The sequence below is a fragment of the Podarcis vaucheri genome (genome assembly GCF_965113315.1).
Source record: "Podarcis vaucheri genome assembly, chromosome: 14".
In the NCBI taxonomy this organism is placed as follows: Eukaryota; Metazoa; Chordata; class Lepidosauria; order Squamata; family Lacertidae; genus Podarcis; species Podarcis vaucheri.
Window position 1 is genome coordinate 46,723,910 of NC_138752.1, and position 27,286 is coordinate 46,751,195.

At 46.7% G+C, this 27,286-nt stretch overlaps 1 protein-coding gene across 3 annotated transcripts in view; it reads right to left on the bottom strand.

Moving 5' to 3' along the window:
• Window positions 1-328: 328 nt before the first annotated feature.
• CLEC16A (C-type lectin domain containing 16A) overlaps window positions 329-27,286 on the bottom strand; it is a 97,448-nt gene continuing 70,490 nt past the window's right edge. Inside the window, exons 22-24 of one of the 3 annotated variants that reach the window (XM_082199650.1) lie at window positions 15,412-15,552; window positions 8,584-8,706; window positions 329-1,470 (exon numbers count right to left, since the gene is read on the bottom strand). In XM_082199650.1, the coding sequence (XP_082055776.1) occupies window positions 1,157-1,470; window positions 8,584-8,706; window positions 15,412-15,552 (578 nt within the window). In that variant the 3' untranslated portion in view covers window positions 329-1,156. Of the gene's footprint in view, window positions 1,471-8,583; window positions 8,711-15,411; window positions 15,553-27,286 lie in introns of all 3 variants that reach the window. The other 2 variants (XR_014213661.1, XM_082199651.1) reach the window with 2 other exon arrangements.

Genomic DNA, 27,286 nt, shown 5'->3' on the forward strand with positions numbered 1-27,286 from the left:
TGGTACCTGAAGCTTCTTTCAACCCTGGTGACGACAGCTTCCTTCACTGGGGTAACTGGCTGCCTTAAGAGATCTTGGGGGACAAGTGAGGGGCTGCTGCTTGTTCTCCCTGAGCATCTGCCCCCCGAGGCAGCTGCCTCACTCTGTTTAATGGTAGGGCAGGTCTCTTTACCTGCTTGAGAAGTGAGTAGATGCTGGTACCCAGAAACTAATGCCAGTAGGATGCGAACTGGATTTATGAGGATATAAACAAAGTTCCTTCTGAAGGCTGCCGCGGCAGGAGAGCACCAAGGACGACGACAAAGAAGCCACAAAATAAACGAGGACATCAGTATGCCAAAATATTTTACATTCCTCTGAAATCTCTTACACAAAACCTTGCCCGCAATTCCCCCATGTGTTCCTCCAAATAAAGCCCTTTAGAGTTATGCCAAAGACCCGAATTTCTCGTGTTCGCTTGCAAAGCCACCCCACCCCCCGCTAACAGATGTGCGTACAACTTCAAGTTAAAATTATTTCAGACACAGAATACACGCAAGTTGGATATTAAAGTTTTACAGTGCTATAAATACAAGCCGCCAGCTTGGCTGGGATTCCCAACAGAATGCTCATGCCTCCGAACAAAACGAAAACTAGAACTCAGCAGGCTAGAAGGAAGATTTGCCCAAATGGGAAACACACACACACACCTTACTAAAGTTCCTTGGTCTACGGCCCTTTCCTCCAAATGAAGTGGAAAAGCATCACACGGACAGAAAACTGGTTCGGATCACGACAGAGTTTAGTTTGCTCGGTTGCAGTCATGGCTTTTGAAGGTGGGACTATGACAGTGGCATTAAAAACGAGCAACAGAAAAGAGGAAGAAGCAGCCAGGTACTTCCAAAATACCGTCCGTCACCAATTCCCTTAAGTTCCTTCCTTCGCCTCCCTCTAACACCAGCGTGCAAGGCCAGTCCTGCACTGAAGTTTAAGGTTCCTCCCATCTTTATTTTTAAAAGCCCGCTTCGCACGCTGAATTTTCATCAAGAGGCGCAGATGGACACGGGTTGAGGGACGTCGCTAAGCAGCCAGTGACGCCTCCGCTGGCTCAACTGCTCGCGGGAGAGTGCTTGCTCGCTCGCGTCCCCGACGCTCTGAGCCACGGTTTGACGCACGGCTAAGTTTGTTGTCCGTCGGTCTCTGTGGAAACACCTGGTTCTGCGGCTGGCAGCTGATTGCCGCTGACGGCAAGAATACTGTCCGTGTCTATGGGCGGGACCAGCGTCAGGGACTCCACGCTCAAGGTGTCCGTGCTGTCATTTGAGATGAGGGAGATGGTGGGCTGCGGGGCAGGAATGAGGCTGGGAGATAAATTGGCCATTTCCGCTTCTGTGCTCCTCTTGCCAGGCTTTGAGTTGTGTGCAGAAGAGTCGTCCGGTGCCGGCAAGTGACCAGAGGATGCCTGAGGCTGCTCAGTGGCTGCTGAGTCATCTGTTCAGGCGAATGAGAGAGAGAGAAGGAAAACAACCATATTATGCCTGGGTGTAATGAGCGTTATCATTAACCGAAAAGGGCTACCTCTTCAGATAGAAATCAATGTGGCAAAGAGAGCTGGACTAGGACCTGGGAGGCCAGGGTGTGAATCCCCACTTAGCCACAAAGCTCACTGGGTGACGTTAAGCCAGTCTCTGCCTCTCAGCCTAACCTACCTCACAGGATAGTTGTGGGGATTAAATGGGGACAGGGAGAAACTGCCTTGAGCGCCGCTTGGAATTCCTTGGAGAGAAAAAGTGGGGGATAGCTGCAGTAAAAGGATAATATTGTGCATGGCAAACATAATTTCTCAGGGTGGTGAAAAGGGGGCTTGGGCTCAAATCTCAGTTCAGACACAGTCTGGCCTCAAGTCACCTGTGGGTTCCATGATAACCTAGTTTAGATGCAGGGGGAGATTTGGCGTCCCAGACGCTGCTGAACTGCAACTCTCATCGTCCCTGATCTTTGGATGCACTTGCTGGGGCTGATGGGACTTGAAGTCCAGCGAGATCTGGGGGGGCCAAAGGTTGCACAAGGTTCCCCATGCCTCCCTAGCAACACAGACAGCTGCCTGACACTGACCCAGACCTTTGGTGCAGCTTTAGTCCTAGTTAACCTGTGGAAAGTGCTACTTGGCTACATTGCACCCGTGGCAAGAACCAGGAGCTGTTGTAGCCTAAAACAACAACAAACAAAAAACAGCATGGAAGAAGGGTTAGTTCTGCAGAACCTTCATGCAAATACCAAAACTCAACATTGTGGTTTTAATTTTGCCAACTCAGTGCTTATTTCCAGTGTTCACTTGCAAACTCTGCTTGCCTTGCCTTTCTCTGGCTTCCCTCACTCACTCTCTTATCTCTTCCTACAAAATTCTTCTTACCCTGCTGTTTTGACAACATTATTTAATTCCTTCTTCGAAAAACGCATTCCACTCTCAAAGGGCTTTTTAAAAATTAAAATTGAAAAAAGACTATGAAAATTTGACCTTGCCCCTCCAGCAACGAAGAAGACTTCTGATTTGCAACTGTTATCTCTTTCCGTTTGCTGAGATCAGGAAAGGGGGACATCTAGGGGAGGCAGCAGGTCCACCTACAGCAGACTTCCTCAACCTGGCACTCTCCAAATGGTTCACGCTACAACTCCCGTCAAGCCGTCAGCGCAGGCTGCTGGGAGTGGTAGCACAAAACATCTGCAGGGGGCCAGGGCTGGGGGAAGGCTGACCTATGGTGTCTTCCAGTGTTTCTCAAACTTAGGTCCCCAGCTGTTGTTGGACTACAAATCCCATCATTCCTGATTCCTGGTCCTGCTAGCTAGGGATAATGGGGGTTGTAGTCCAACAAGAGCTGGGGACCTAAGTTTGAGAAACACTGTTAACTAGCTAGACCTTTCTCGATGGAAGACAATCTTACTTGGCTACGAGCGATTGCCAAAGAGGAAGAAGAGCTCTCTCATCTGAGAGTCCTCCTATTCAAGAATACAGCGTGATTTTTAAGCAAGATCTTATTATCTTTTGCTGACTTGTTTGCGGCATAATATTTTAATGCCTCCTACTGCTTGTAGTTATTTCTGTGATACTGTTATTACCATCCTTACTGCCAGGCTTTCCTGCTTTCCTCTCTGAGAAGTTTAAAACTGTAATGCAGGTTTAGAAGGAAATAAAACAATGATGGGCTGTGAAGCTTTACAGATTGTCCCTGCACCATCTCACTTTCGGTCCTCTTATGTTGGTTGGTACTGAAGATAGTGTTCAGGGAGCAATCCCTGACGCCTGTGGGCATCCACTGACAGAAGCAGCCCCCAATTCCAGGCTCTTCGGGGTACAAGGACCCTTGGGCAGAAAAGAGACAGATTTCTGGGAAACAAGAACAGCAACAGAGGCATGGATGGCTATGTCCAGAATAAAGAAAGAAACTGGGTGAAAGAAGCCCTGGAAAGGTGAGCTTTGACTAAAGAGGGAAATAGCTGCACCAAGCAATGCAATTTCAGTAGCTGTGCTTCCCTTAATGTTTCTCTTTGTGTGACTGCTGCAGAACATCCCCAGCTTTTGTGACACCCAAGAGACAACTGCTCCAGGCATTTTGGTTCAGATGGGCACATAATCTCCTCTAAGTGCATCATGCGACGCTGCTGGCCTCTAAAAGAGCCGGGGACCCCAGTGACCTCAGAAAGCACTCTCTTATCACTTCCCACAAAAATGTTTTTACCCTGCTGTTCTGACAGCATCATTCACTTTCTTATTCTAAAAAACTTATCCACTCTCAGTGTGCAATTTTTAAAAAAATCCTCATGGATATTCCCCAGCATTTTTTGTACACACATTTTGGTGTGCAAGTTGGCCTCATACGCTAATTTCTACCAAGCGCGTCCCCCTGACATAATGCAGTTTGTACACTGTTTTCACTATTGTGTGCAATTCAATGGACATCTCGTCCCAGCATTGGCATTTTTGAATGCATTAGCTGACTGGAGAACCGCATTGCAAAATTCAGAGAAGCGCAAATTTCAAACGGTTGGCGGCGCTTCGGTTTGCATATTGTTTCAGGAGGTTCGACTGGGCAAGTTGGCCGAATGCAAAGCGACTCCAATATCTCCCTTTCAGCACAAGGTATCTGCAGAACGACCCTCGAAGCAATGCAGTGAGTGGTGGACACGATGGATTTGGCATTCTCAAACGGAACTCTTGCTTGTGCAGAATCAACAGAAATCCTACAGAGAGGCAGGGGTGCTGCATAACTTAAAAAACAACAACAACACTACAAAGCCAAAACCAGCAGTGGAAGAAAGGGGAAGAGGGAAGCTGAGAATTAAACTTGAGTACAGTGGGGGAAATGAGAGGGCTGGGTGGAGTTGAAATGACAGACAGCCGTTCCTTTCATGGGTAAAGGGTTGGTTATGCTTATTTTCACAGAAGAGGACTTCAAGCCAATGCATATTTTTAATGTCCGGGAAATATAACTTAATTTTTGCTTTGCTTGGCAGTCCCAAACCACGGCTCTGTAAGGAGAGGAAAAAAAGAGACCAAAAGCTGTGAAGGAAATGGTGACACCCATTGCTCTTTCTCTCCCTCCCCAATCCTTCCCACATTTTTGGAGAGTAGATATATAGCGGGGGGGGGGGGGTGCCACCCCTTTAAGAAGGTTTTTTTTCTCCTGCTTAAAGGTGCAGGGCTTGTGCCAAAAAAGGAGGGAGAGGAGAAAAGGGCAGAGTTGTTTCAGCTCAGAGTGGGCAAGGGGGAGAAACCAACAACACCACCACCAGTGTTTCCTTGAATTCAAAAATGCAAATACAACGCAGACCAGTTCAGTCTGTGCTGGCAAAGTGGTGGGGACGCCTGATCGCAGAGGCTCAGAGGGAAGGATGCAATGGAAGATTGTAGATCGCAGGTCCTCTGAATGTCTACTCTTGGGCTTGGGATTCTGTACAGTCTGTTGGAGGTCGGGGGGGGGGGTGTCTGCACGAACAGGAGGGAGGGAGGAGTTATATACACACAGAAACAAGGGAGCTGGGCTAATGCAAACATGTGAAGGAAGTCAGCTGGGAGGGAGTAAAACTCCAGCCAGTTTTCAGTAATGGGGAGGTCGTTGGCAGAACATGGCTTTTTTTTAATGTTTAAAATAACAATTACATCAGGTTCCATCCCTGGAAAGGCCTCTCTCTCTGCCCAGGAGAGCCAGCTGGAGTAGATCTTGCTAGGCTAGATGGGACAATGGTCTGGCCCATTGGAGCCAGTTCAATTCTCCTGGTAAGGGGAGTGGGAGAAGGAAATAACAATGAAAGGAGAAGGGCTGCAGCCCAGCAGTACAACATCTCGCATGCAGAATGTCTCAGGTTCAATCCTCGGCATTAGAAGAACCTCTTGAGAGCCACTGCCGGTCGGTGGACCAGTGGCATGACCTGGGAATAAGGCAGCTTCCGCGGCTTCTAAAGCCCAAGGGGAAAAAACACTAGGAAGAATGGGAACTAGAGTGACGTGTTGTGAAACTGAGCCCACGCAAATTGTCAGTCCGGGCCCTGTCTCTGGAAGTGGATGGACACTAATTAGGAGACCAAGGTATGGCCAGTCTCTTCCCGGCTGCACAAATCTAGCTCCGAGGGCCTTCTGGCGGTTCCCTCACTGCAATACATGAAGCTTTGGGAACCAGGCAGGGGTCTTCACGGCAGTGGCACCCACCCTTTGGAACGCCCTCCTGTCAAATGACAAGGAAACAAGTACAGTGATACGTCAGTTTACAAATATCTCGGAAGCTGAACGTTTTGGTTTTCGAATGCCGAAAACCTGGATGTAATTGCTTCTATTTTCAAATGGGCCTCAGATGTCGAACGGCTTCCACTGAGCCCCCCCCCCCCATTTTCTCCATTGAAATTGCAGGCTGTCCTTTGCGCCTCGGTTTTCGAACGTTTTGGAAGTTGAACGGTCTTCCAGAACGGATTATGTTCGAAAACCAAGGTACCACTGTAATTATACAACCTTTAGAAGACATCTGAAGGCAGCGCTGTATAGAGAGGTTTTTAATGTCTTACTGTGTTTTTATATTTGTTGGAAGCTGCCCAGAGTGGTTGGGGCGACCTAGTCAGATGGGCGGGGTATATTATTATTATTGTTGTTTCCTTCAAGCCTAGACTGTCCACACTGTACAAGCAAGTTCATCATAGGGGTTAGGAAGTCAGACTAGGACCCAGGAAACCAGGGTTCAAATCCCCACTCAGCCATGAAGCTCACTGGGGGACCTGGGGCCAGTCATAGTCTCACAGCCTTAAAGCATTGTTGTGGGGATAAAATGGGGAGAATCGTGTATGCCACCTTGAGCTCCTTGGAGTAAATGTGGGGCAGAAATGTAACAATGAGTAAATGAATAATAATGAAACATTTAGGGCCTGCAATGAAGCAGCACGGGAAGAAAGGGCCCCAGGATCCTGTGCCCAAGGATCACCTACACAAGAGATCCTGGGCAGAACTCCCAGCTGCACTGTGGGCCTTAGGATGGGCAAGGACACCACAGAATGTGTATGAGAATCAAAGAGGTCTTTCCTAGCTCCCTGCCCAAGGGCTTGTGTGAGAACATGCAAGCCAGCCAACAGACTCTTAAAAATCACCACGCACAGTTCAGCGTTGGGTGTGGATCAGCCTTCCCGAAACTGGTGCCATCCAGGCTTTGTTGGCTGACAATTCCCATTAGCTACAGAATGGCCAACGGTCAGGTATGCTGTGGGGAGTGATCCAATAAAAACTGGACGGCACCAGGTTGTTGGGTGGGTGGGGGGCTGGAGAAGATGGGTTACTGCTGAGACAGCTTTGACAGGTTTTCTTTCTTTTGCACTACTGGAATCTGTACCCGCTGGGACCATGCTAGTCTCTGCTGTCCGATATGCCGGCAAGCCGAGAGACATTGAGTAATTAATGAGCACAATCTCTATAGCACTTCTCAGTTGGGCTATGAGGATTAATTGACTGATCAATGCTATCGACTGAAGCTTTCCCTGTAAAGTAAAATTCACCCTTCAAATTGCCGCAATTCAAAGAGAGCCGAAGATGCAGGCCGGGGAATCTTTGGCTGTCATTCCTCAATGCAGCAGGCTATATAGTCACACCAGCCTTCTTTCGCAGAATTATGGGATAGAATTGGACGAGCTCTGTTTGCAAAGTGGGACTGATGGTGGTAGGTGGAAGAATCCAAGGGACATCTCGCTTTTCACAGCCATGCAAGGTCTGTGAATGGCCTGATGGGAGATTTGCAAGATGTGTATGGCTCACTGTCAGTCTTCACATGTCAAAAATGCCTGCAGAAGGAGGCTTCCTATCTGCCTTCATCCACCCGAAACATAAAGAAGAGGCATGGGGTGGAGAAAATCAAGTCAGAATGGAAAGGGAGACCTTTTGGGTTAATTTCTACACCTGAATGTTTGTGCGGAAAGTACTTTTCTGTCCCGAAATGCTTATCCTTACTTGCTTTGACTTTGGTGTAAAGAGAAATGCCCCTGAAAGGTAAATAAATGAAGTCCCTGCCACTGTCACCAGTGTTTGGACCAAACAGCACCCGAATGGCAAGATGAACTAGACAAATTAAAGAGTTTGGAGAGGGATAGGAAAGTTGTAGCCCTTCAGATGTTGCTGGACTCAGTTCCAGTCAATGTGGCCAATGGTCAGGGGTGATGGGAGTTGTAGTCTAGCAACTTCAGAAGGGCCACGGTTTCCCCATGCCCTGAGATAGGCATTAAATGATCTGGGGAAATGGAGGGGGTGCCTCAAATTCTCATGAGAACCTAAGGAAGCTCCCCGCTTTGCAAGGAAAAGGCAGATCTCAAAATATACAGAAGCAAACTGATCATGGCCTCGAAGGACAATGGCTGCAAATAAAAGCAGGTAGCAAACAATATTGTAAGGAAGGGAGCCAAAAAGCGTCCAACACACAGAGAAAGCAGCAACACAGACTTTACACATTTTAAAAAAACTGAAAGGAAACACAAAACTCCAATTCCGTCATGCTGTGAACACAGCTTGCCTGAACCAATTCCTGCTAAAAGGTTCTGAGAACTGGGGTTCATTCTCACCTATCTGAACTGATGCTTGAAGCTACGGCAGGGGGGCAGAAATACTCCCACCTCCATCCCTTGATACCTGCTGTCAGGTGAGTTCCCAGTTGCCGAATGCTAAGGCGCCGACAGCTCAGGTGCCAGGTAAGAGCCTTACGCTACCCAAGAGCCAAAAGATACAGGAGTCTGGCATCTTGAACCTTGGGACCACCTTTTCCGGTGGAGACCTGGATAACCTTCCCGCAACCCAGTGGGAAGAGCTGCTCTTTGTTTCAAGGAAGAAAGCAAGGGAGTGGCTGTGGGGTGAAGCCAGGCTGAACAACCAAGGTGCTCTCTTTCAGCGGAATTAGCCAGGAAGGGTGGAAAAGGCCTCTATACACCCTGGATGATACTGCACTGTGAACAGCAGCTGGCTGTTTCTGCATGCATGGAAGAGGATCGCAGCAACACTCCCTTGGCCCCGTAATCTCTTTTTCGGGGAGGACGAGGGGAGTGAGAAGGGGAGCCGTACACCACACACACATCCAAGGAGAAACCTGCCTGAAGGGATTTTGCAAGGACTGATGCTGCTGCAGCTGCTGCCGGAAGGCCTAAACCCAGTGTCCACCGTGACTGTCAGCCTCCGAGAGACTGAAGACCCGCCGCCGTCCTTTCCTGCCAGGCCTAACTAGAGGAAAACACAGCAATAGATCACATGAAGCCATTAACAATTGGGTGGGTGGGGAGAGGGCATGGGGTGGGGACTCACAGAGACGGGAAGGAAGAAGACATGTTATAGCAGCCTTCCTCAACCCGGTGCCCTCAAGAGGTTTCGGGCCACAAGGCCTGCCGGCCGGGATTTGTGGTCCAAAAGATCAGGAGGTGCCCCAGGGGGTTGCAGGGAGGCTGTGTTAAGAGTAAACATCAAAACGACTATCACCAACACCACAAACATGCTCACAAACAGCTGGCATCCTGCGGTCTCGCTCTCTTCGGAAGCCCCGAGAGGCCGAGAAGAGGTTTGCCCGTTACCGAGTACACAAACCGTCCTCAAGAATGCCACGTGTTCAGGTTGGCTCGACTTAGGATTGCCAGGCGATGACAGTGGCTAAGCGCCAGGGAAGGAAACAGGAATGCTTTCGGGTTCAAAACGATGTGGAAGGGGGGAGGGGAACCTCGACAACCCACTTAAAAAAGAGGCAAGAGCAATTTTTTACAGATTTCTTGTGGGTTAGCAATATTCTGTCCCACTTAATGGTAATAAATTGCCGGAGGATGCTCTGTCTCCCCCAGAGCAAGCGGTAAATTAGGATGTCAGATAAATCTACCCTTTCGAGAAAGGAAGCCTGTAAAATACAGCACTTGGATTACAGTCAAAGCTAAGTGCAGCACATTTCTTTTCTTTTAAAAAAAGAAGATCCAATGGGAAGCAATTTAAAAAAAAAAAGAACGGGGAGGAAAGACAGACAGAACACCACGGAATTTTGCAAACACAGAAGATTTCTGGAAAAACATCGTTTCGGTGGAACAAAGAGCAAGACAGAACAACAGGTGCAACAAACATCGTCATGTGTGGGATTCAGCCAGGATGGAAGAACCAGGGTCGTGTAGACGGAATGTGTTTCCTACAGAGGGTTGGAGCTCAGACTTGAAGAACATAGGACATGGGAGAGGAGTCAAATTTGTGTGTCCCAAGCAGCAGCAGCCTTACCCAACCACACTAGAAACTCTTCCATAAGCTGAGGGAGACTGGCAATGGCAGACTGCAATATGGCAGCCCCACACGCCTAAAGTGTCTGTCTAGCACTTGGGAGACTCAGTAGCGATTTATGTATACAGAGATAAAGTGCCAATAGCGGTGACAGTCATCATAAGAACGTTAAGAAGAGCTCGCCTGGATCAGGTCAATGGCTCATCTAATCCTGCTCTCAGTGTGGCCAGCCAGATGCCTACGTGAAACTCGCAACAAGGACCCAAGCACATTCTGATAGCCACTGACTACACTCTACTTTCTTGGATGGGGATGACCCACCTCTGGGTCTGTGCTCTGATAAGCCCCGCCTGGCTTGACTACTGCAATGAACTCTACAGAGGGCTTCCCTTGAAGGCGGCCTGGAAGCTGCAGCCGGTGCAGGGCACTGCTGCCTGTTTGTGGTTTAGGGGAAGTAAGATGGGATCACATTACAGCAATCCTGGAAGCATCCTGTGCTGGCTGTCAGGGACTGGGTCCTATTCAAGGCGCTGGCGGAATCCAAACTGCTGAATGACTGCCTCTCTCATGGCATGCCTGGGCTGTGAGTTCTGCCAGTGAGGCCCTTGTTACCCCTTGTTACTTCTTTGTGGCAGCACCCTGGCTAGGGAACTCCCTCGTTGTTGCGATCAGATTGCCCGGCACATTATTCTCATTCAGGGCCAGCTTAATACTTACTTTCTCCAGCTTTTGCAGCATATCAGAACAGAGAACATTGCTTTATACCAAAGTCAGACCCATTGGTCCATCTAGATCAGTACTGTCTACACTGACTGGCAGCAACCCTCCAGGGTTTAAGACAGGGTTTTTTCCTAGTGCTGCCAGGAGATGCAATAGTTGGAACCTGAGACCTCTGGCGTAAAAGGCAGGTGCTCTACCAGTGGGCTACAAGGCAGTCTACTGCTGAATTGCATATTTATTATATAATAGGTTCAAGGAATTGTCATCTGTCCGAGGGTCATCTATCCACACTGTGGTTTTAACGTTGCATTTTATTGTTAACTATCCTGGGGTGGACTAGAAAAAGAAATGAAATTACAACAATATTAATAATAGGCAATAATGGTCAAGATGACGGTTTGTCTTAACCAGAAACGACGTGGGAGGGGATCTAAGTAGATACGATTGTTTAAAATTAACTTCCCCCCCAAATTTATTACCTGTCTCTCCTCTCCAAAGGCAACCTAAGTCAGCTCACAATAATATTACATTAAAACAACACTATACATATGGTGGAGAGCGGTTAAAACCAGCAGTATACAAACTTCATAAAACCCACCATGGGACCATATGGTAAATTGATGATTAAAAAAAACAACTAATAAATTAATAACAGCCTAAAGCCTAGACAATCTTTTTTTAAAGCCTTCATTCTCAGGACACTTCAGAATTTTGGTGGGTGCTGGGATTTGAGCTTACTATGTTGCAGCAATGTGGCAGAGGGTGGCGTGTTTCTTTCTTTTTCCCTTCCCGGGAAACATTTTTCCAACACTCTGCCACCTCCCCAGGCTGCCTGTATTGTGGAAGGAGTTTCCTCCTGGCAATATTCCCCAGGAGCACAGACCACTCAGTGAGATGGAGGTAAGAAAAGGCACTCTCAAGCACCCTTCAGCCACCTCAAAAGGCAGGCGTGATATAAACCAGGCACACACACCCTTCAGAATCTCACCAATTTCTTTATCTCCCCTTTGACATGTTTTGCAATGCAATTTCTTTTCTCATGGCTGCGCAATTTTCAGCAGAGCTCTAATATGATCCTCTCCCTCTGTGCCTTTTCAGTCCAGAATTCTCATCTCATGTGCCCCAGGGCAGAGGTTCTCAAAGAGTGGGGCAGGAAGATTCAAGGGCGATCAAAGAAACATTTAAACATTTCAGTGCAGTATGGTATGGTATCCAAATAATTTGGATATACAACCAGAAACAGTATTCAAGAGTGCTGGCTATTCTTCCTGCAGTTCTCCAAGACATGCTGTTGTGAAGAGGGTTTTTCAATATGAAAGGTCAGAGAAGACACAGGCTTCTCTGTGTTGATGAGGAGATGAGAGCTTGTTTGTCGCAAATTAAACCTAATATAAACGAGATTACCCAGAAAAAGCAAGCTCATACATCTCACGGAGTTTATATGCATACTTAAGGTACATATGTAAGAGGCCCATTTATAATTATATTTTGGAAATGATCCATGTTCTTCTGTAGCTGCATTGTTTTATACTTGCTGGATGTCCCACGATCATACTATAAAGTAGTTGTGTTCTGTGTTATAAATCAAGCACTGCTAGGAGTTGGAAGTTTCAGACAACATCCCAAACATGACATTGTACAACCCTCTCAGCCTTCCTCTGTGCTGCCCCTTTTAAACAGGCAAGAAGCTTAGAAGTTCTTCATATCCACATGCATTTTAAAGGGTGTGTGTGTGGAATGCAAACACTGTGAAGTTCCTAAAACACCAACTTTTCTCCCTAAAAGAAGAAGGAAAAACAGCGCCCTGGCCCTTTCCTGAGCTCCTTATCTGAGTCATGGATGTGAGCTACGGATAACACTTGCAGCATGTTACCCCAAAAGGTCAAAGGAAGGAAGGCATGAAGGCAGGAAGATATTGCTGTACTGATGAAACAAAGAATGCAACTAATTTGAACATTTTAGCAACAGTTCTTTGGCGTCTATTGCGCAGGATGAGCTGGGAGGATTCTGGAGGACAATGCTTCTGGTGAAAGGTGGAAAGGTGAGGGGTCAAATTTAGTGTAGAAGAGCTCTTAGTAAGCTTTGGGATGACGTAAGAACCCGTCAGAATTACTGCAGGCTGCTTATTTAATGAGTTGGGCAAGCTCCCGACTGCCATCAGAAGTAACGCGAAAGCTTTATCTCATCTGTGCCTTTTGCATGAGGCACAGTCAATGACAGTGCTGCGGATAAAAGGGGAGGAAGGATTGCTTAACCCACAGGCAAAGCCATTTCACTAATTTAGCAACCAAGGGACTGCACAGCGGCTCTCAGATTGTGAAATGCGTCAATGGCAAAAGTAGTTTGGGGAACGTGCTTTGATCTGAATGAAAGTGCTCGTAAAAACACACACACACACACCTGTTTAAGGTTTGCAGCTGGCATCCTTGCACTGAGAAGGGACTTTCCTCACTTCCCAAGACAAAAGCTTCTAAAGTCAGCTAACATCACCGGTTGCTTCCAGAGTTGGCAAGGCTCATTTAATGACAACAAGAAATTGAGTCCTTAGTGTGCCTTCTGTTTCAGCTTTTAAACACCTGCTGCAAACCTTACAGGCTTATTATGCAGCCAATGAAGAATGCATCTTTCCACAATGCTTAGCTGATTTCTGACTGTAACTTTTAAATATTCTCTATCATATTGTTTTGTGTGATATTTAAAAGTTTCAATTGTTATGAGTAGCGGTAGATAAATATTTGTATAAATAAATAAATAAATAAATAAGAAACAATTACTTCTGGAGAAGAAAAACCTTTGTTCCTAAAATAAATCAAAGCGTTGATAAAGTAGAACTGTAACAGCCTTAACTTCATAGCACAATCCGTGCTTCTCAGCTCCCATGGGTTTTATTTCCCCTCTCCAATACAGCAGTCAGCTTTCAACCAGGTTTTGTAATATTAAAGGGTGAATTGCTGCCTTCAGCATTAGTTTAGGTTCCAGGTGATTAGAGCAGAACCAGCTTTCACATTTTTAAGTGAAACTGTGGAGGTGTGGCCACACTCTACAAATAAGACCCCTTGCTTCTCAGTGGAACAGATAACAGAAGTTAATAAAAAATCCTGACATAATGAAATAAAATATAGTCGGGATGAAAGTTGCCATGATGCAGCCAAGGGGCGGAGGGACACTAGATAGATACTGCGGATCAGTATTTGTGACCTCGAACCAAGAAGAAGAAGAAACAGGTTGATTGTCTGAGCAGCTTGGAAAGTTAACTCCTCGTCGTGAAGTGTGTGGTTTTCCAAGGAATACAAGTTCTTTAACAAAACCCTCCCTCTGAAGGCAGAGCTTTCATTTCCCAATGATACTACACCTACTCCGCTTTTTAGGATTTAAACTGTTAGCCGCATGTTTAAAGACTGCTAATGTCACACAGAGCTGCCAGTAATTGCTGGAAATAGATTTTAACAAGGAACAGCTGACTCCACTCCCATTTGGGGGCTTTAATTTAATTAAGACCCACACAACTAGGCTAAACATGTGGTGGAGCAAACACCCCACCGGCAGTCCAAATCAGTGCCGTCTATCAAGTGTGGGTGGGGAGAATAAAGCTGGGGTGGGAGGAGGAACTTCTGCACAAAGGCAAAAGTATATAGGGCTGGGGGGGGGGGGACACACAATCACCTCGTTCTTTTTCCTTGGAAACCTCTACAGAAGATCAATAGCCTGTCAGCAAATGCATTTGTATGAAGGCAGGCCAGCATTTGCTTTTAACAAGCCTGTGCATTTCCAGAGTTTATGATAGCCATGAAATACAGGTGTGCTGAGTTTAAGGTCACTATGGCACAGACAAGCTGCCTGTGGAGGTTTTCTGCAAAAAAAGAGTATCCCTGCAAAAGAAGTTACTTGTGGGAGGGGAAGAGAAGGGACAAGGAGGGGAGTACAATTCAAAATTTATACAGCAGGACTTGCATCTAAGATCAGGCTGTTAAAACTACACACACAAAATGCAAAGGTTACCAGATATGAGGAATGAAGCAATATTTTGCAGTTGTTCCTGGTAGCCAACAACGCCCAATTCCTTAAAAAGCAAGGATGGGGAACCTGTGCCCCACCACAAGGTCTTTTTGGACTTCATTAGCCCCAGCCAACATGAACAATGGTCAGGGATGATGGGAGCTGCAGTTCAGCATCATTTGGAGGGTTGCAGGTTCTCCATTCCTGAACTATATCTAGGGTGGGCATCTTGTTTGGCACCATGAACATTCCTTAAAAGATGACCTTGAAATTTAGTATTCACTCCCATACACACACATTTAGATTAAGCAGTCAGATCATTTCAATGGAAATAAAGAACCAGGATATAAACACAAGTGCCAAAGGACAGAGAGATCACTTTTGATTTTTTTTGGCCAGCTTATTATTGCAGCAGGTCTTAAATTTGAACCAGGAGTCCAACTTCTTCTCAGTGTCAAGGAATGTGTGAAATGACACACAGTGCCTTTAAGCATGTGCAGAGCGCCTTTGTCTTACTACTGAGCAGCCGTGCCAGATCTTAAGTTATCTGGGATCGTAGGAATAGGATTTTCAGTCAGGGGAGTGTGGATTCTGGAATGGTCTGAGCTCCAGCAGGCGAAGAAGTTAAGCATTAGCACAAAGCGTTTTAAGGCAGGATCCTGCAGCAAGCAATATTGTTGTCTCATACAATTTGAGGCAAGAGAGTGATGCAGAATGGTCTGCCAAGCTCACCCACTTGCCTGACTTGCAGGACTGAAGCCACAACTGGGGAAAACAAAATCTCGTATAATTTGTCCCCCAGTTTTGTATGGACGCACCTGAACCCCCCCCCCCACCCTCGAGTACCCTTTCCAAAAGAAGTTTAATGAACAGGAGATAAAATATTAAGATTAGGAAGTCTAGGTGGATTCAAGCAGTCTATAAAACAGCCTACAGGAGCTAAGAGCAAGAGGCTTCAATACCTGACGGGCTCTGGACCATGGAAGGAATTGATGTGGAGCTGGTGGCAGAGTCACAGCGCCCGGTGCTCCCGCTGGACGAAGGGGATGGAGATGAAAGCGGCGAGGGGTTGGGCTGGTTGATGCACTGGGCGACGGCGAAACCTGAAAGGGAGGGAAATCAAGAGTTTACACAGAGGGAAGCTGGCCAGAAATGCAAAAGCACTTCCTCACAGAAGGACAGGGACAATGGATGTGTTGTGGACAGGTGCCATCAGCTGGAAGGAGAAAAACTAAGCTACACTGGCCAACAAGAACAAGAGAAAGCCATGAAATGTTGCATGAGGTTCAGTGCTTTGTTAGGTAAATTAAGGGATACATCTGAAGAGCCCAGTGATCCATCTAGTGTCATCATCCTGCTCCCTGCAGTGGATAACCAAAGGCCTCTTGGAAGCCCAGAAGCAGTTCAGGGAAGGAAAGAGAATACCCCCTGTTGTACGCATTCACTGGGCCCTTGGACATAGTGGTTTCATTCAGGAGCCCTGCAGCTTGAGCAGACCAAAAAGTTCCAGAACCCTGTTGCCTGTACTGGTCAACCAGGTGCCTCTAGGAAGGGCTTGAGGCTAACACACCTCTCCTGCCATTACTCTCCAGCAACTGGCAGCCAAGAGCCAGACTGTCTCTGAGCCTGGAGGTTCTACGCAGAAGTCACGATTAACAAATATGGAGAGACCTCTCCTCTTCCTCCATGAAATGAATCCAATCTACTAAAGAAATGGGGAAAGCATGATTTTCACTGAGAAAAGGCTGAAAGCTCACAGCATTGATTTAGTACATCGGGATTTTTTCCTCCCTCCAGGAAAAACCTTTCCATATCACCATCTGACATGGAACCCTCTACGTTTTGCAGAAGGAGGAGACATACCCCATTCACTCGTGCTTCCCATCTCCAAAGTGCTCTCACTAGCCCTGCAGGGTAGACTAGTTCATGAAACACGATGCTCCCTACCCCTCACGAACTGAGAGGAAAACAGGGAGCTACCCGACCCTGAGCTGGACCATTTCTCCAGAGCTTCAGGCAGGGAATCTTCACCAGCCCTACCTGGAGATGCTGGGGGTTTAACGGACACACCTGCATGCAAAGAAGACGCTCTCTCCTACCCACTGTGCTACAGTTCCCTTCCTCCACAGAAGCAAAGCCACAGATACTGTAAATCCCATTCCCTGTGACACTTCAAGCTATTGTTCTGCCTTCTTAAGCTCCTCCACAAAAGCAAAGAGGGATGTCTGGATCAGCAGAAACCCCCCCTCCCCCTTGCTGAGAAAGGGGAAAGGTGCCACAGATTGATTGGATTTCAAAGTAATTTTATTTATTTCTTGTTTATTCAACTGATATCCTGCCCTTCCTCCCAGAGGAGCCCAGAGAGGTGAGGGGTAAACGCTTTAATCACAAAACACTTTTAAAAAGCATTCTAAAAGCAGTTAGAATCATTCTCTGAGCCAGTGATCTCAGGGTTGCCAGGAACAGTCTCCTTCAGTCATCAAATGCCTGAATAAACAGTACTTGCAGCTTATTTAAGTTTGTGACTCCCCATTTTATTTTCCTCGAACAAACTTGTTGATCCCGTTAAACAGGAAAATGAAGAGTGATAAATGGAAACAGCGCCGAAAGAACCCATTATGCAGATTGACATGAGAAAATTTCCAAGGAATTCCAGGATTCCCTTGAGCAGAGCTTGAAAAGACTCTGGGAGCTGCCTGGTTCCTTCCGAAACTACGGCCTTCAATTGAAGCAAGTGGAAGCTCCCATTCTTGGGTACGAAAGCTGCTCATTCATCCCTGAGCCTACCGACCAGGAAGAGGTACAAACAAACAGGAGGAATGCCCAAAGGTTGGAGTTGGGCAGCCTAGCTGTGAAACCTCAGTGGCTGCCACATTTGAATCCATTCCACACATTACACAGCAGTTTAGCCTGGCTCACCCACCAGTATGTCCTTGGCAGGGGACGCCAGTCAATCGTGTGTGGAAACAGATGTAAGCTGCATTCACACTTTTATGTTTCTTCAGGTGTAAACTTGAGGTGCATCCTTTTAGCAACATGACCTTCTTCCTTTTCCTTTTTTAAAAAGATGAGAGGTGGCCCTTTAAGAAACAGTGCCACCCCTGCCACTTAACACTGAACGGGGGCTGGGGGGGGGAATAAAGGAAATTTATTTTAACAAAGTGCATTTCACTTTATGAAATGGGAGAACTATATATTCCATCTCAGCTCCTTGGGTGGGGCTATGGGATATGAAAGCAACCAGCGTGGTGTAGTTGCTAAGAGCAGTGGACTCGTAATCTGGTGAACCGAGTTCGCTTCCCCGCTCCTCCACCTGCAGCTGCTGGGTGACCTTGGGCTAGTCACACTTCTCTGAAGTCTCTCAGCCTCACTCACCTCACAGAGTGTTTGTTGTGGGGGAGGAAGGGAAAGGAGAATGTTAGCCGCTTTGAGACTCCTTAAGGGGAGTGAAAGGCGGGATATCAAGTCCAAACTCTTCTTCTTCTTCTTCATCCAGTGCTCTGCTGGAGTCCCAAATTGACACCTGTTCAGTTGGGGAAGTTTCCAACCCTGCATTGTGCCTCCCAACTGCGGCTAGTTGTGGGAGCTCCCAAAATGCACTCCAAATATCTTGGCAGCTCAGAGCTCTGCATGAAGGCCCCAGATTGCATTCAGGGAAGCATCTCAGGTTGAAAAGGATGAGGAGCAGCTGGTGATGGAAAATGTGGCCTCCCTCTGCCTGCGACCCTGTAGAAACTGGGCTGAATAGACCAAGAGTCTGGACTTGGTGTAAGATAATGTTTTGTTTCATTGGCACCCCTAGTGACTTCCAGCATTCACTAGGACCAGTGTTTCACCAAAATAGCCTATGCAGGTGCTGGGTATTCCATTCAGGCAAATGGGGCACTGCCCCACCATCCTTAGCAAGTCCCCGCCTGCCAGCTTCCTCCTCTTTCATACCCATAACACATCAGGAAGGGGGAGGGTGGGGCCAGAACTAGAATGAGCTGGCTTTGTCTGCCATCGACTCTGGCGCCACCTACTGTTGGGCTCCCACCTCCCAGTCCCAATAGGCACCAGCACCCACAGGAGACCTACAGCAGAGGAGGGGAACATTGTTAAGACCAAGGGTCACGTTCCCTTATGGGCAGACTTCTGGGAGCTGCATGCCAGTGGTGAGTGGGGCTGAAGACAAAAGAAGGCGCAACAAGATGCAAAGGTGAGTGCAGCAACAGAAGCGGTTCTTGCACCATGGATTGCATTCCAGCCATGGAAAACACACACGGGCCCTCTCTGTCCTCCATCCAGGTAAGGAAGAGGCATTATCACAATTAAAGGATGCATTCCCACAGGCAAACACAGTCCAGGGGAGCATGCAGCCGGGCCAGGAAGGGGCATGGCCCAGGGAGAGAGGCACGCGATCCTTGCAGGGCCACATTCAGCCCCTAGCCTGCCCCTTGCTTATGGCTAAATACAACAAAAGGCGATTTGCCTCCCTACAAGGCAGTGTTGTGAATTCAGGTAAGTTACAGGCGTATCCTGCTGAATGCAGCTTGCTAAACCCCCTGAAGAGTCCTAAAGGAATGACACAGGAGTAGCTTAACAATGATTAGCTGCCTGGAGCCAAAATGACCAGGAAACATGATGAGATGACCGAGCTTGTGCAACTCCTGCGATTCCAGAGAACGGCAGGGTACAGGACTCAGCTTCCTGGGAATGTCAGCTGCTGCTGCTGCTTTTTAAACTTGTTTGTAGGTCATAGGACTATGAACACATGCCTGAAAATCACATGGGCAAGACTGCACTGGCTGGGGCTTATGGGAGTTATAGTTCCAAATATTTGGAGGGCACCAGGTCAGAGAAGGCTATTTTCGTAAGAGAATCCAGACTTGAGACTCAGTCTCCACTTCCTCCATAGCTTACAGCTGCTCTACGAGGAACCTGCGCCAAGGGATATCCCCCGTCCTTTGTAGACTGAGATGCAGATGCCCTGCCAGCAACATGGGCATGAACTGTAAGGCAGTCCTTGCTCCGCTAGCTTTTGAATACTTCAAGGAATTGAGAACACCGGCTCTTTCAGGGACCACCGGGAGGTAGTGAGGAGCAGCAGGAGTCTGTTGGTTTACTGCCATCACACTCCTCCACCCCTCACTGTACCCTTCCTGGAGCCATTAACATGAGTGACAGAGTTGAGCAGCGTTTTAGATTGCCAGCTCCTTGCAGCAGGGACCTGCCACCTTGCAGTCTGCAAAGCACCAAGAATGGGAGAGGTGGGCCAATCCAACCAATGGACACAATCTACTTCCTGCAAAGCATTCTACAAACGCCACACTGAAATGAACAAGCAGGTATCTTCAGCAAGATATCTTCAGCCAATCAATTCAACCACTTGTGCCAGTGTGATGCCACTTGGGGTTTTAAAACACACACACATAAGCACATAGAAAGGTACTTTATACAATAGATTCTTTTGACCCTTCACTTCCCACTTAGCCCCAGCGCTATCTTGCAGAATACATATGTTCAAGCTTTGCTAAGTCTTCATTAGACAGAAAAAATCTGGCGGCTGCAAGGCAGTCAGCCAATGTGGCCATTCTTTGACATGCCCTCGTCATGCCAGTGGCCTAGGCAATAGAGCCAGGAACAAGTTTTACGTCCTTCTTAAGAGCACTTTGATTCAATTTAGGAGAAGGGGTTTCTTACTATGCATGGTATAGAGAAAAGAGCAGTGAGAAAGGCTCTTCTCCCTCTCATAGAACTCTAGATCTCATGGATACCTGCTGAATGCTGGAAGAATCGGGACAGACAAAAGAAAGTACCTCTTCACGGAGGATAAAACTATCAATGGGGGGATTGGGGAGAGTGCTATTAAGCTCAGATTCTGCTCCTGGGCTTCCCAGAGGCAATGGCTGGCCCCTGTGAGAGCAGGATGCTAGGTGGGTCTTTGACCTGATCCAAGAGGCTCTCACGTTCTTAAGTATGCATAGCTAAAAGTAAAGCAGGGCTTTACAAGTTGGTAAATGCCAAACCTGCAAGCACGAACTGAGCATGGGAGATGCTAAAGCATGATCAAGAAGGTCACTCCATTCTGCTCCAGTGACTTCACATGAAAGGTTTCACGACAGATGCTTTTAGATAAAAACCATGAGGAAACCAACCATTTCAGAGATCCAGACCCACAACCACGTGTTTGGTGTTGCACAGAATATGATTGTTCAGAGATCACAAGAACTGCTTCCCTGGTTCTCCGAATCCTGCCCAACCCATCCAGGAATGCTTTACAATGAAGTGCCATGGCTCCAGGGTTGTAGACTAGGCAGACACTGGCGAATCTGCTCCCTATTAAGGCATTGTTTATTCATAGATCAACAACTTGCAAAAAAATGCTTTCTTTCTTCTTACTGTTTTTACAAAAAAAGCCAAAACCATTGTAGAGGTATTAACTCAGAGGATATGCTCAATGGCGCCTGGTGGTTTACGAAAGCCAACCCAGACTCTAAACTATCCCAGATTGGAATAAACTCTGCGGTGCAGTTATAGACAGTGGCGCTTGTTCTTTTTCTTAAGAAAATATGTATTTGTTTTTGGGTATGGTCTGAATCCCAGGACTCACGACAAATGGGCTGAAAAAGGGAGCTTTAAAAGACCACATAATTGGGTAGGGTGGGGGAGAGGAAGAGGAATCAGATAGTTGCAATTAAATACTTCCTTACCACTTCACTTTACATATTCAGAAATGGATTAAATTTCCAAGAGATTTTCAAAGGAACCACACTTTGCCTGGCTTCACAGTTCTGCAAAAGTACAACACGCTAATCTACAGCAGGTGTGGCTGACCCAGAAAGCGACAAAAAGAGATGCAGGAGGGAAATTTTGTCCTTGTGAACGACAGTGCTCAGTTCTGAATTGCACAAAAGCCTTCCTCATTTAGGATGAAGTCACAGCTAATTCTTATCTAAGAGGAAGCGACAAGCTCAGTATATATTTTATGGCGTCTCATTTCACCTTGCATGTGATATAATAACCAGCCAGGGGCTTTCCAGACATTTCTTGTTTCAAGCAAACCTACATACAAGCAGCATCTCAGTCAATACCGAACATCTCAATGAATGCCAAGTTTAGATGTTGGGAAAGGCAATAAAACAGAGCACAATGTCAGAGAACAAGTGAGGATAACATGAAGCTCACGAGCTTGCAGGTTCGGTCTGTAGGCAGTCAAAGCTGGGAGGCAAGTGCCACCACTGCCAGCAGGAAGCAAAGGAGACGAAGGCCACACAGGAGGTGAGGGAAAAGGCTTAGTGAGCTTGCTAGGAAGTTGTTGGGGTTCAGCGTTTGCCTGCAAGCTGATGTTTTCAGGACCAACAATTCTCTGTTAGGGCAGTGGTGACCAACTTTTTATAGGAAGTGTGTCGAATGCAAAAGTGCCACCTTGGAGGGCATCACAATGCAATTCTCTATAGTCAAGTCGCATCCATACAAATTTAACTGGTGCTTGGCTGCTGCTCTATTCCAGATCAATTCCAGCCTTTTTCTTCTGCCTGCAACTCTCTCTGCTTGCCTCCATCCCTCTCCTCTCCTCCTGTTGGTGGAGGAGTGAGGCAAAGCAGCAGAGACACAGGGAGGGCCTCCCCCCCGTCCCATGCCAGCTAGTAGCCAGGTTGTGTTTGTTTGTTTTTTAAAAAGTCATCTGGGGCTATATGTGACTTTTGCAAATATGAGATGCCTCTGGAATGTTACCCCTGAACGTGATGCAACTGGACTGCAGTCTAATGAGCTGGGCAGGCAGGCATACATATGGGAACCGACTCTACGCCACAGTCAGGCATGTGACCATGGTGGTGCCACACATGTCTTACAGCCTCTGCCACCCATGATTTACAACAGCCTTCCCCAACCTGGTGCCCTCCATATGTTTTGGTCTACAACTCCCATCTTCCCAGATGACAGGTCGCACTGGGGCTGATGCGAGTTGTAGCATCTGGGAGGACACCAGCTCGGGGAAGGCTTGTCTATGAGTCTTTATAAAAAGAGTTTGAGGAGGGCGGGGGGGGGCAGTTTAAAGCAATGCAGTGTTGGAGCACCCAGTTTACCTTTAAATACTCCTAGCCATATATTATTTTAAGAGACTGACATCCTCCCCATGATAATTTGGCACAAGAAACAGGCTTACCTCCCCCTGACAAGTAATCAATCCTTACTTTTTGTAGCCATGAGCTCCTCCTACATCTGCCCGCGCATCCCCAGTGATGAGCCATAAAAGCAATAAGGAGATGGAGAATAGCAAGACACATGAAATGCATGAAACCGAAAACGATGTCACCAGAAGCATCATGGGGGAGAGTTGCCTAACAGAAATCAAAACTACTGAAGTGGAGATTTGTTCAATAGTATTTGTTCAACAGAACAAATGCTTATTTTCCTTAACAGGGAACAGCATATGGACAGCTGAAGGTCCCTCATATCTAATCAAACTAGTGCTGTCTACTCTGACTGACAGTGGCTCTTTGGGGCAAGGCGGGTGGGTGGGTTGTTCTCAGGGCAGGGGAAGGTCTCTCCCATGATCTGCTACCCGAGGCCCTTTTTTAAGCTATGAAGCCCAAGACTGAGTCTGGAACCTTCTGTATGGGTGCTTTACCACTCAGCCAGAGGCATTTATCCCACCGCTGCAGCTGCCCAGTACTTAGGGCACACAAGAATGGTTTGGGTTGCTTAATGATCTCACTAACTGGCAGTAGCTCCAGCAAGTTTTCCCACTCCATCCACCTGCTACTGGATCCTTTAAAAAAGAAAGGATGGAAGAACAACTGGAGATGCCAGGGCTTCTGAATGCAAAGGATTTGCTCTGCCACTGAGCTCTGACCCCTGTATAAATGTGCAAGGTGGCATCAAGTTCGAGGAAGAATGGGAAAATAAATGGGAGGCCTTTCCGTATCGCAAACAACCACTGACCCTGACCTAAGATTAGGAATCTTGGGAAATTCCGTCGCAAATGGAAATTCCCGCAATTTGTATGTTTGTGCAAGGTCATGAACGGCAATCATGCAAGAATATACAAGTGGCATTTGCTATTGTCGGGGCAGGGAGTTTAGTCTGCAAACTAAAATAAGTATGGTAAAATAATTATGGTAAATATTTATGTTATAGTAAGCCTGCAATTTACGCGCCTTTAACTTAGGTGCATTCAGGTTTATGTGCTGCTGCGGGGGGTGGGGCAAGAAAAAAAATACTTTGGCAATCCCACCTGACATTAAATTCAATGTATTTTGACTATTCTTGATTTTCATTTTATGTTTCCCTGCGTAATTGCATGCTTATTTTCTGCGTGAGTTTTTGACATGTCCCTTCCACTGAAACGCATCAAAATTAATTATGTAAATCCTTGCATAGCAAGACAAACGACGTAGGTTTGGTGGAAGCAGAACAGAAACAGCAATGAACCAAGGGCACAGGACAGAAATTGCTGCTGCCTTACAACCCTGCACAAGACAACAGACATCTCTGGAGAAATTAGAGGACAAACTTGAACCCCTGCAAGAACAAGTGGGGAAACCACTGGGTCCATCTTGCCCAGTATTGTCTGCACTGACTGGCAGAGGCCCTCCCCCAGCCCCATCTGGAGGACGACCCTCCCTAGATTTAAGATCCTCAATTCTTATTCCCAGTGAGTTGTGACTGAAGAAGGGGGTATTTCAGAAATGATGGGTCAATGGAAACTTTGCCATCATTACTTGAAGAGAGATGCAAAATCTATTATTATTATTTTATAAAAAAATATTGGCAACAGGAAACAGCACCTGGGCCTGCCAGAAAATACCATGCTTTTAAAAACCACAGTTTCTCTGAAGCAGTCAAACAAACATGTAGTTTAGGAAGACCTTGGGAGCACAAAAAGCATCAGTGTACATTAGTTCATGGTGGCTGACAGAAAGATAGATATGGGTCGATATGGGGGAAATCACCATGTTGCTTCAAGAGGCCATGAGATCAGGTGGAGCAGGCTGGTGGCTGGCAAGAAGGGTAGATTAAATCATCATCATCGTTGGACAACTGAAGAACGCCAAATGTGCTCAGAGGTAAGCCTAAAAATGCTATACTGCCAGAGTCACAGGAAGACGCTGTTCTGCTTCTCCCTCACTTGAGGCTATTGAGAATCTATTTTGGACACAGAGGCAGAGCTTGACTAAGGGAGAACAAAGCAGGTTTGCTAAATGATAAGTCTACTCAAGTTACTCGCCCACAAACTGCCCCTAGCTCTCCTGCCCACACTTAACTGGTTGCCAGTTTGTTTCTGGACCCAGTTCAAGGTGCTCACAGTGACGCACCTCTTCGCCTTGGCTCCTGATACTTGGAATCGTAGAATTGTAGAGTTGGAAGGGACCCTGAGGATCATCATCTAGTCCAACTCTCTGTGATGCAGGAATATGCAGCTGTTTTGTACAGGGATCAAAACTGCAGCCTTAGTGTTATCCGCACCACACTCTAACCAACTGAGCTACCTAGGGAGGTGTGTATTTTTAGCACCCACCTTATTTCTGTTCTGTGGAACCGTTTTGCTTATTCTTTATCATTGTTAGCTGTTCTACTTTTAAAAAATATCTATGATTATATTGCAACCCGTCCTGGGACCTTATGGCTAAAGCCAGGTAAAAATTCTAATGAAGAAAATAAGTAACTCAGCCAGTCACTTGTGCCATGTCAAGAATCTAAAAGAAACAACCACACTCCTTTCCTAAATCTGCATCTGCTTCCATGTCTAGTCATTTTCTGGAGAAAATTCTTACTCGCCCTAGGGGAGCGGTTGTGCAGTCAGCTGCTCTTATGAAGCCTAGTGGAAAGCTTGTGGTGGTTAATAAAACAATACGTTTCAGCCTCAACTCTTCGTGCTTTGCATCTCCACTGTGAGCAGGGGGTTGTGCACAGGCCACAATCCCATGGGCGTGCAGAAGGCAAGAAATTCAGCTTCCTGAGAATTTTGTGAAAAAAATGAATACAAGCAAGCTTCCCACACTCATGGCTGAGAAGAGGTGTAAAACACATTCTGGTGGGCAGCACTTGTTGAAATCTTAGGAGCCAAACAGGGAGGCAGAGCACAGATTCCAGTGGTCAGGGGTAGAACTACTGCCCACTGCACACCTACTTGCTTGCTCTCTCCCTTGGCTATTAAAATGGAAATAAAATCATGCAAAACAGTAACCAAGTGGGTGGGTGGGTGGAGAGGGAACTGTGTCGTTTTAAATTTGCACTGAGTTAATATAGTTACAGAATTTAGCTTTTCTTAGCACAGAATTCCCATACAGATATCGCCTTCCTTGCAAAACACACACATGCCACCTACTAAGTTGAAGGCCTCATGCTTTCGAGCACCCAAGAGAGAAAGCAGGGCTGCTGGTGGTCAGCCGGCCCAGGAATGTTAACACATTTTCCAGAACAGAATTTGCAAGAGCAATGCTGGCTTGAGCTTAGAAAAGAAGGGAAGGGAGCCAAAATGGCGTCTTGCCTTTCTGCTTTCCTTTTTCTTAAAAATCATAAGGGGGGGGGAGCCCTTGGGGGCCTCCGCATTCCTGCTGATTGCCGAGTTGTCTTTTCGACATTACTAGAGAGGATGCTATCTCAGGACACTCCACACACAGAGCAGGCAGAAAAATCGGAGAGTATCCAAAACCAAACCCCTCGGTCCCCAGAGCTAGACTGTTACGGTAATTTGGACAGAGAGTTCCAGGAGGCCTGGTACGCCTGAACTTTGGAAAGGTTCAACAAACATCTACGCTCAAGTCGCAACTCTTATATATCTATCTCCACTAATGCAACCTTCTCTGCAAATGGGAAGATGCTGGGCTCTTGGGGAAGTGCAGTCAGATAATTAAGGCTTCCCTCCCCACATTGACTGGGCTCTTTAAACTTGGGGGGAAGAAGAAGAAGAAGAAGAAGAAGAAGAAGAAGAAGAAGAAGAAGAAGAAGAGGAGGAAGAGCTTTTTTCTGGGGGACGCAGGGGGACGCATACCCCTAAACATTTTGTGAATCTAAGTTTGGCCTCATTGAGGGACAGAATTTCAATATGAGTAGGAAAATGAGAGTACCCCTAAACATTCCCCCCCCCCCGAAAAAAGCACTGATAATAATAATATAGTCAGAGCTGCCAACTTTGGAAGCCATGAACACCCCGTGCCATCTCAATTCAGTTTGGGCAAAATGGTGATGCCAACTGTGCCAAGAGATCTTCTGTGGGTCTAGCTCTAAGATTTAGTGACCTGAAAACAGGCAGTTCTGCTGTTGCCCCGCTCTGCTGAATTGTTGTTGAATAATAATAATAATAATAATAATAATAATAATAATAATAATAATAGGATGCCCTTCCTCGGCCATACTTGAAACAACAGCCACCTGTTGCTTCAGACTTCTTCCAAATACTCTGCTTTTTCCCAGACCCGCAAGACTGGACTCTGATTTATGCAAATGAATCTTCTGCATCTGCCTTATTGGCTTCCTCTCCCCCCATGCTTGTAAATTGTTTGCGCTGATTTTAATATTGCATTTTAATATTGCTGCAATCCATGGGGGTTCTTATGGTGAAAGGTGGGTAAGAAACTCGAAAACAGCCACATAACTCACTAGGTTGCCTAAGGGTACACAACTTTCAGCATCATAACCACATCATTAACTCTGGGGTGCTATTAGTGACCTACCTTTCAGGGCTGTTATCTGATGCATGGGATGTGCTTTGAAAACGTATGGAAAAGGGCAACGTAAATGTTGATTGGATCATCCAAGATGAGCCAGTTTCTCATCAGAATAAGCCACATAAAATTGGGAATGAGCAAGGAAACCGCAACTCACACTTCCATCCCCAACCAGCCGTCT